This window comes from Taurulus bubalis, assembly GCF_910589615.1.
Source record: "Taurulus bubalis genome assembly, chromosome: 6".
Lineage (NCBI taxonomy): Eukaryota > Metazoa > Chordata > Actinopteri > Perciformes > Cottidae > Taurulus > Taurulus bubalis.
The window spans coordinates 1,782,567-1,792,652 of record NC_136594.1 but is presented as its reverse complement, the minus strand read 5'-3'; the positions used below and the strand labels follow the sequence as shown (position 1 = coordinate 1,792,652).

General features: G+C 44.6%; 1 protein-coding gene across 1 annotated transcript in view; it reads right to left on the bottom strand.

Moving 5' to 3' along the window:
- The window catches only part of LOC306738055 (voltage-dependent T-type calcium channel subunit alpha-1I-like), a gene marked incomplete at its 3' end in the record, with an annotated part of 128,990 nt that overhangs the window by 13,300 nt on the left and 105,604 nt on the right, over positions 1 to 10,086 (bottom strand). The window contains exons 30-32 of the mRNA XM_079219884.1: positions 8,867 to 8,945; positions 7,840 to 7,961; positions 4,376 to 4,816 (exon numbers count right to left, since the gene is read on the bottom strand). Coding sequence (XP_079076010.1) covers positions 4,376 to 4,816; positions 7,840 to 7,961; positions 8,867 to 8,945 — 642 coding nt within the window. The remainder of the gene's footprint in view (positions 1 to 4,375; positions 4,817 to 7,839; positions 7,962 to 8,866; positions 8,946 to 10,086) is intronic.

The following is a 10,086-nucleotide window of genomic DNA, read 5'->3' as shown; positions in this document are numbered from 1 at the left end:
ACCACCAGGACCCTGTGAACATGAAGACCTGACCATCAGAACATGAAGACCTGACCATCAGAACATGAAGACCTGACCACCAGAACATGAAGACCTGACCACCAGGACCCTGTGAACATGAAGACCTGACCACCAGAACATGAAGACCTGACCACCAGGACCCTGTGAACATGAAGACCTGACCACCAGGACCTGAACGCCTCGCTGAAGCCACTCAGCTCTTGATCTGGTGGGGCGTTTGATGTTGTGGTTTATTTCCCTTCAGGTGTTGTATGTGCGTGTCGGGATGTTCATGAGTGTGTTGCTCTCTGCGGCTTCACTATTTCCGTCTTGTTCTTTGTTAGTGAGCTCACTATGGAGGCTTTCACATCAGGGCCCCGGGGCCCGGAGCCGACTGCACCAACGGTTCTTCAGACGGAGACTCACTGGATGTTTTACCAAAAGGTTTTCCCACGAAAAGCCGGGAGACGATTTCTGCTCGTTGCATGCAGAAAGGCTTTTCAAAATAAAGTTCTGTCTTCACATCTCAGTTAGGTTTAATCACCTAGTAGCCCCGCCCCTAAAGCGTCCCCTGCTTTATGGTCTGTTTTACTCTAAATGACCATAATTTACTAAATGAACATCATGCTGTATTGAAGAAGACTTGAAACTAGAGATTGAGACATAAACTCATGTTTACAATGTTTACTGAGGGAATACATCAAGAGAAGTAGAGTCATTTATATAGACTTCTATACAACCAGAGGAGTCACCCCCTGGTGGTCAGGAGAGAGAATGCAGCTTTAACGCATGAAGCATAGACTTCTATACCACCAGAGGAGTCACCCCCTGGTGGTCAGGAGAGAGAATGCAGCTTTAACGCATGAAGCATATACTTCTATACAACCAGAGGAGTCGCCCCCCTGGCGGTCAGGAGAGAGAATGCAGCTTTAACACATGAAGCATATACTTCTATACAACCAGAGAAGCCGACTATGAAACTAAAAGCGACCGGTCCGTTTCTCTTCTCAGAGCTTTTCTCTCCTGGCCTCTAACTGCACTTCAGGCTTCGTGTCAACAAACTACGACCAGCGTTCGTCCACTTAAAGACATTCAATCTCACCCTTTTTTCTTTACTTTTCCTCCACTCATCTAAATGTTTTGTTCACAAATGCCGTGGTCATTAAGTCAAGAGTTCCCAAGAGAGTAAATCAGTGAACCTTCTGGGTTTGTTTATCGGGTATAAACCTATGTACTCTGATTACTTCTGATTGGTTGGTGGAAGCTCCATTGTTTGCTCTCAGCTGGTGTAGAAGTAAATAAAGCTGAAGTGCTTTTCCTCACACTTCAAATCAATCCAAACACGACCTCGAGTAGTTCACCAGCACTTGTACACAAAGCACTGCATGGCTCTTCAGGGTCTTTCTTTCAGCCGTCGGGTTTGTGTTCTTCCTCTGATCTAAATCTCAATGCGAATAAAAGACTTTTTCTCTGACGGAGACGTTTGCCGGGTGGAGACGTAGAGCTCGTCTCCTCCGTCTCCTTTCGGGTTATAAATACCACAAGGCCGGCAGACGATGAGCGAGACGCACAATGAGGCCGCCGCCCACTCGCTCCGTGTCACCCCGTCCGCTCCTCGCTCCCCCGCCGGGTCGCTGTCATCCGCTCAGACGGATGACGACGTCCATGTTCTGTGCGTCTGAAGCAAAAGCACAGAAGAGGACGGAGGTTCACGAGGTCCGCGCTGCCGCTTCAGACCAATCAGGCGTTAATGGGGTCCGGTCCCGCGCTCAGAGGACGGCTGACGCCTGTTGGGCTGATTATAGTTATTACAGTGAGGAGACAAAGCCTATTTGTGGCTGGGGCAGAGCGGCTTGTTGCTAGGCGGAAACACAATGGACTGATGTATTAGTTTATCATAAAGATGGAACGATGTGATAATACACAAATATGGTAACACCTTTTAACCACAAGTGCTTTTACACAATGAGATACAAAAAACATCAGGAATCATTTATATTATAATGAAATAATATATAATATAATGAAATAATATAGAATGTAATGGAATCATTTATATTATAATGAAATAATATAATGAAATAATACATAATATAATATAATAATATATAATAGAATGGAATCATTTATATTATAATGAAATAATATATAATAGAATGTAATAATATATAATATAATGAAATAATATATAATGTAATATAATATAGTAAAATACAATACAATATAATATATATATATATTAAAATACAATATTATATAATGTAAATATAAAAATAAAATACAATATAACTTTCTATGGCTGCTCGCCAGCTGTGTGTACTTCCACTAATCCAGTGGTTCTCAAACTGTGGGGCGCGACCCTCCAGTGGGGCGGGGAGGAATTACAAGTGGGGCGCCGGGGGGAGATGCAGATTCTTAAAAAATAAAAATAAATCCTTTATTAATCCCATATAAATTATTCTCTGCATGTTACCATCCTTAGTAATGAAGGAGCAGTGAGCTGCTGTGAAGCTTCAACATGAAACTATGAGAACAGGATGGACTGCTCCCTTGTTTCAGGACGACCTCTCCATGAACATGAGAACTTCACAAAGTACAAAGCACATGGACATAAAACCTCATTAATAAATACATGGAGAAGTGCTGTACTTCATGGACATGTTTACGTTACTCCGAGATCGTCTTTTCTGCTGCTGCGTCTCTCAAAACAGAAAACAGATCTCAGCTCAACATTGAGCATTAATTGAGAGCGTATCAAACCAACAACCCCGTTTTAACAATGTGTGTAGAGGAAAGCAGCTCACTGCAGCCACTAGCACTGATACAAGTTGAACGTTATTGTTATTATCTTGAAAAGATATTCAGTGTAAAACAGGTTATTTGCAGCCACAATAGGTAATGGTTTTTGCCAAATATTAGTTTTGTTTGCACAGATAGAACTTAATTTGCATTGTTCTAAGAAAGTGATTGCACATGTTATTAGTTTTTGTCTGATGGTTTACTTGAAAGGGATTTACACTTCCTTTAATCTATTCATTGAAAAAGCACAGATGGAGGAGTCACAACAAGTTGGACCATTTTGTTACAATGTTGTTGGGGCGGTGGGGCGCGAACATGGTTCTTCCTCCAAAGTGGCGCGTGTCAGAAAAAGTTTGTGTTTTTTCGAATAAGCTCCTGCGCTCTGTGTGTCGCTGACCAAACACACACTCACACACACACACACACACACACACACACACACACACACACACACACACACCTATTCCCGTCTCCCCTCACGTCGGCCTCAAATCTGAATTAAAATGATTTCTATTGTTCTCTCTCTCTCTTTCCCCGAAGTCTCTTTGTTTCTTTGCCTCTGTTTGTTTGTTTGTTTGTTTGTTTGTTTGTTTGTTTGTTTGTTTGTTGTCTTGTTTCCTTCCTTCTGCCTCAACGAGCACTCCTGAAAATACCTGCTCTCATCTGCAGGGGCTGTAATTTCTGTGCGAGCGTGATTGTAGCTGTTTGAGATGTGCAGAGAGAGAGAGAGACACACACACACACACACACACACACACACACACACACACACACACACACACACACACACTCCAGGTGTTTTTCGACAGCTGCCGTTTAATATTGTTGCGTGTGTGTGTGCATGTGTGTGAAAGTCATCCGCTCCTTGTTTTTTGCAGAAGTAGGGCAGCGGCATCGTGGATGAGAGTATATTACCCACGATGCCGTGCGGTCCCGCCGCTTCATGCTTGACACAAAGTTAATGAAGGAAAAACACCGATCTCGTACTTCCTGTTCTGTCTTGGCTGCACACGCCTGTTCTGACCCGATGGACGACGCCTCCTGACGAGGAGCCACGTGAACGTTTGTGGGAGTTAAGAATTAAGAAGCAGAATTTCACCCAATGAAGCTTCGAGTCCTACTTTTACAAATCAGCAGCACTAAAGATGGAGCTGTAATGAATCAGCTGCTTGTTGTTAACGAAATGTCCCCTAGTCGTTGCAGAGGCCCCGTCTTTTGCTTTCTAACTTTCAACTAATGGTTATTTACTTCCATTAAACTCTTGATTATAAAATCACAGAATTGTTTATTCTATTAAATGACAGACAACTGTGATTTATCTGACTAGCAGTAAAACATTTCTTTTTTAGAAGCAGAAACCAGTGAAGAATTCCATTTTTCGACCAATTTTATTAAAATCTATTCACGTCTGATCGATTCATATTCACTAACCATGACGTACCAATTCAAATAATAAAATCATTGTTATTTTCTTTAAAATATTGGTGTGTTGCCGACATGCAGAACTAAACCCGAGAGCCCTGAATCTGGTGAGAAGAAGACGTGAGGCGGCATCAGCGGTGAAACGTCCTCTCACCTGAGCAGGAGAGTAGAGCCGACATCGGCGGTGGGCGTGTCCATCGTGAGCAGCTCCGCCTCCTCCTCCTCCTCCTCCGCCTCCTCCTCCTCCATCTCGCAGCGGCGTCATCACCCTGCCGCTCGGAACCCCGGCTGCCGTCCCGCCCGTGGCCCCGGCGCCGCCTGTGGACCCGGCGGTGGCGCCGATGCCCCCCATCATGCAGCAGAGGCCTCCCTGAGCCAGCTCCAGCTCGATCTCGGCGTCCATCTCGGCGTCCTCCTGCGCCTCCTTGTTGGAGTCGTCCAGGTGCTTCATGAGCACCGCCACCACCACGTTGATCAGCACGAACTGAGCCGTCAGCACGAAGGACACGAAGTACAGCGGAGAGATGAACTGCAGGCCGGTGTGGCAGCCGTAGTCCGTGGCCTGGTGACCCGGTGGGCACTCCCTCAGGGTATCCTGGTGGGGGAGAGGTCAGGGGTGAGCGGTTACGGGCGAGAGTTCAGGGGTGAGAGTTTAGTAGTGAGAGTTTAGGGGTGAGAGTTTAGTAGTGAGAGTTTAGTAGTGAGAGTTTAGGGGTGAGAGTTTAGGGGTGAGAGTTTAGGGGTGAGAGTTTAGGGGTGAGAGTTTAGTAGTGAGAGTTTAGTAGTGAGAGTTTAGTAGTGAGAGTTTAGGGGTGAGAGTTTAGTAGTGAGAGTTTAGTAGTGAGAGTTTAGTAGTGAGAGTTTAGTAGTGAGAGTTTAGGGGTGAGAGTTTAGTAGTGAGAGTTTAGTAGTGAGAGTTTAGTAGTGAGAGTTTAGGGGTGAGAGTTTAGGGGTGAGAGTTTAGTAGTGAGAGTTTAGGGGTGAGAGTTTAGGGGTGAGAGTTTAGTAGTGAGAGTTTAGTAGTGAGAGTTTAGGGGTGAGAGTTTAGTAGTGAGAGTTTAGTAGTGAGAGTTTAGGGGTGAGAGTTTAGGGGTGAGAGTTTAGGGGTGAGAGTTTAGGGGTTAGAGTTTAGGAGTGAGAGTTTAGGGGTGAGAGTTTAGGGGTGAGAGTTTAGGGGTTAGAGTTTAGGAGTGAGAGTTTAGGGGTGAGAGTTTAGGGGTGAGAGTTTAGGGGTGAGAGTTTAGGGGTGAGACGGGGAACGGCGGGTGGCCAGAATAAGGAAAGACGTATTGCATTGCTATGTTCTTGTTACCTGTATGAGTGGAAACCTGTGACAGGGATGTGACATCATTAGTTTTATTATTCACTCTCGTACTCCTCAAACGTCCTCCATGAAAAAAGGCTCGTTCAGTAATAAAAAAAGAGTGAGAGGCAGTAAAACCCATTGATTTCACACTGAATGCATCTCATTGCTTCCAAACCACTAAAAGAGTCGAATAACACAACGATTACGACTCAGAGTGCGAGCGACTTCCTTTTCAGGAGGAATCTGAGTTTCATCTTCAATGAAACAACCTGAGAGTGAAGCCTTGGTGCTCAACAAACGAGCCTCTTCCAGAGACGCCGTGGAACCAATGGGAGCGCATGTCAAGCGTTCACGTTTTTCCGTACCTCTCTCTCATCGGCACTGATGAAGTTCCTCCAGGAGAGGATCTGCGACCACGTTTTAACAGCTCAAAGGTGATCGGGCGATTGAGGTGATGCACGAGTAAACGGAGAAGGCGGTCGCTTTTCTTATTCTTTATTCCACCTTGGGAGGTTTTTTAGTTGAGTGCACATTTGCATCTCTGGCTCAAGGACACGCTCATCCCTCATCCTTAAATATCCTCAGGGACTGGGATCTGAACTAAAGACCTTCAATTACTCTGCTGCTTCTGCCTGGACTGAGATTGGTGTCAAAAAGGTTTGGTCAGCCTTAAAACATCTAAAATGTGTATGCTTGTACAAATCCACTTTCTGATTGACCCTCATCTCAGAACATTGGTGTGAGTCTACGGCAGGAGATGAGGTGACGGAGAGGAGAGTGAAAACCGATTAGCTTTTGCCTTTATTCACGCTGCAAAACTTGATTTACAGATTTTGGAGCTCCCGGACTACAGCGCCCTGGTGAACTGTTCAAAGACGCATCATAGACATCCACTTTGTAGTGATGCGATGTCACGTGACATTAAGTCTCCGACTCACGCAACGTTACATCCGGAGCTTCATAAGAGTGTGTTTTCTATCCAGAAAACCATGTTTCTTTCCTTAAATGTAAACGCCACCGTTTCTCAACGTAAATCAGGTGACACAATGTTAACCAGGTGTTACAATGTTAACCAGGTGTTACAACGTTAACCAGGTGTTACACTGTTAACCAGGTGTTACAACGTTAACCAGGTGACACAATGTTAACCAGGTGTTACAACGTTAACCAGGTGTTACAACGTTAACCAGGTGTTACACTGTTAACCAGGTGTTACACTGTTAACCAGGTGTTACAACGTTAACCAGGTGACACAATGTTAACCAGGTGACACAATGTTAACCAGGTGTTACAACGTTAACCAGGTGTTACAACGTTAACCAGGTGACACACTGTTAACCAGGTGTTACAACGTTAACCAGGTGTTACACTGTTAACCAGGTGTTACACTGTTAACCAGGTGTTACAACGTTAACCAGGTGACACAATGTTAACCAGGTGTTACACTGTTAACCAGGTGTTACAACGTTAACCAGGTGTTACACTGTTAACCAGGTGTTACAACGTTAACCAGGTGACACAATGTTAACCAGGTGACACAATGTTAACCAGGTGTTACAACGTTAACCAGGTGTTACAACGTTAACCAGGTGTTACACTGTTAACCAGGTGATACAACGTTAACCAGGTGTTACAACGTTAACCAGGTGTTACAACGTTAACCAGGTGTTACAACGTTAACCAAGTGTTACACCGTTAACCAGGTGTTACAACGTTAACCAGGTGTTACAACATTAACCAGGTGTTACAACGTTAACCAGGTGTTACAACGTTAACCAGGTGATACACCGTGAACCAGGTGTTACAACGTTAACCAGGTGATACACTGTGAACCAGGTGTTACAACGTTAACCAGGTGATACACCGTGAACCAGGTGTTACAACGTTAACCAGGTGTTACAACGTTAACCAGGTGTTACAACGTTAACCAGGTGATACACCGTGAACCAGGTGTTACAACGTTAACCAGGTGTTACAACGTTAACCAGGTGTTACAACGTTAACCGTGTCTAGCTGTTAAACCGTTAACTGCAACCGTTTCACAACGTTAACCAGGCGCCAACCCTCAAAGCTTGAAGATGCTCCGTAAAAGGCTGCCTCAGACGCTGGACGCTTTTCCCCAGGCTGCTAAATATGACGCAGAGACCACGTTGGGAGACCAGACTCATCTGGGATTTCGTCTGTTGAAGGATCTTGAACTTAGCTTGAACTGAGCTTCAAGCGATTACCAAGGCCAGTCCAAATGACAGAGGTCAAGAGACAAGTGCGACATGAACAAAACATTGAACTAGAGCAGCAGCGAGCTGAAGTACCTTCATGATGCCGTTCCAGTTGTCGCCGGTGGAAACCTGGAAGAGCGTGAGGAAGGCCATCCCAAAGTTTTCAAAGGTGGCGTGTCGGCTCATTCCCTCACAGGGGTAGTCGGCGTTACACACTAAGAGAAGACATGACGGGCAGGAGGAAGAGGAGGAAGAGGAAGGGACACTTTGGTCACTTTTCTGAGAGATCACAGCTGTTTCTTTGGTTCAAATAAAGGTTTGCTGAGTTGCATCTTGGTGTTTGTGTCTGTTCATCCATAAAGGATGACCCAGAGATAACACACAGAGAAGAACAAAGGACTGCACGCTTTGGTTTTTAGGCTTTAGTAGTGAACATATGACAGTATGTCTATGTAGTGCATGTTTGTCATTGGATGGCAGGTCCAAGAGCTTTTCAGATCTATTTTGGGGAGCCGTCATCCAGTCAGGTTCAGGATTTTAGGAATCAAAAAAACAAACGTGCCTGTAACCTTGACGAAGCAGACTGAACACAACCATATTAGTAATTCTTTGGTTGATTGATTGTAATTTCACATTAGCTGATTTTTGACTCAAGGTCCTTTTCTTCATTTTTCACGTCCAGCACAGACGTTTCTTACCTTCCATTGCTTCTGTCTTGTCCAAGATGTACGCTTTAAAATAAAATAAATCTCTAGACATGATTGGACATCTTTGGAAAAGGGTTCGTCATGATGGACGTGTTTCATTCCGATCAAAGAAACATCGTGGCAGTGGATACATTAACGTTCCAGACATTTGACCAGTCGAAAACAAACTGGAAAGACAATTTAGACACAACCTGGTCGATGTTCAGGACACAGAAAGACTTGGTCAGGGTGAGGTAAACCTCATGTTTGCTTAGGTTCAAATAACTAAGGAAGAGGCACTACAAATAAGTCAATATTATCCCCAACCGGCACGCTACACAGGCTTCATCGCTCTTCATGCCACGTCAGCGGTCCTCGCTCCAGACCCACAGCATTGCGTACAGATTGAACCCATCGAGTCGCTGCAGACTCACCCAGCTCTCCAAACAGCTCCACTCCCAGAGCGGCGTAGATGAAGAACAGCAGCATGAAGAGGAGGCCGAGGTTTCCCACCTGTCACACGGAGAGAAACGGATCAATAGCAGTTTAATAAAAGGTTGTGAGTTATAGCAGATGCATTTCCACAGTTATTAAGTGAGTTGGGTTTGTATCATTCCTTCAGCTCACCTTCTGTAAGAGTCAGGTAAATAGTCATTTCTGACATTTTGATTAAAAGTAAACAACACACTCGAATCATCGTTTGTCATTTCCAGTATTTCCCCGATTGATTTATTTTCATTTCAAGGTGTTAACCTTTTGAACACCAACAGGCCCACATATGGGTCGTTTTTCCTTCTGTACGCTTGTTCCCCGTGTTCAAGTAGTCGTATGAACCCCATTGAGTTATATTACTTGTATTATTTTATATCATTTTTTTTCAGATAAAACAAAAAAAGGATATTTTCAAATTCATATTTAGATCATAACTATGAACATCCAGCATGATCTAAGCAAGATTTCCCAAACATGTCTTTTGGAGCGGTCGCCAACTTGTACCACCTCCATGGTTTCAGACCCTTACCAACATCCCACATACTAATAAAACCCCTTTTTGGAAAGATTATGACCTAAATAATCATAATCTGTAAAGAAAATCACAGGAACACTCTAATAGCCGAGTAGCCCAGTAAAGCTGCAGAAGGCCGTGGCTTATTCCTGTTAGATGCTCATGCATTATTAAAACGCTGCACTCTTAAAGGTCATGAAACTAAACACGGCACATCCAGCATCCTGCAAACATTTCATCAAATCAGAAATAGTTGCAGAACTGGAGGCGAACACACAACACACACAATGCACCAACAGCACCAACAAAAAGCCCTCGAATGGAGCAACACCGCTCCATTACTCGTTACTAGCCGACTTCTTAACAGGCATGAATCCATCCGCAGAGGAAACCGTCTCCCAGATAGTGATACGTGTGCAGCGCAGACGGGTAAATGGCTCCCTGCGGTGCGGCAGCAGGCACTGAGCAGAATGCCATTAGCTAAGTCACCTCACGGGAAGCCAATGAGGCGCTTGTGTACACACGCCTGTACAACTCTATTATATAAGCAAATAAACAGTGGTTTAGATACGGATACGTAGTGTCGTGTTTACTGGAGAAGAGGGAGGACGTAATGAGGGACGGGTGGAGTTGGGAACCGTGGCGAGG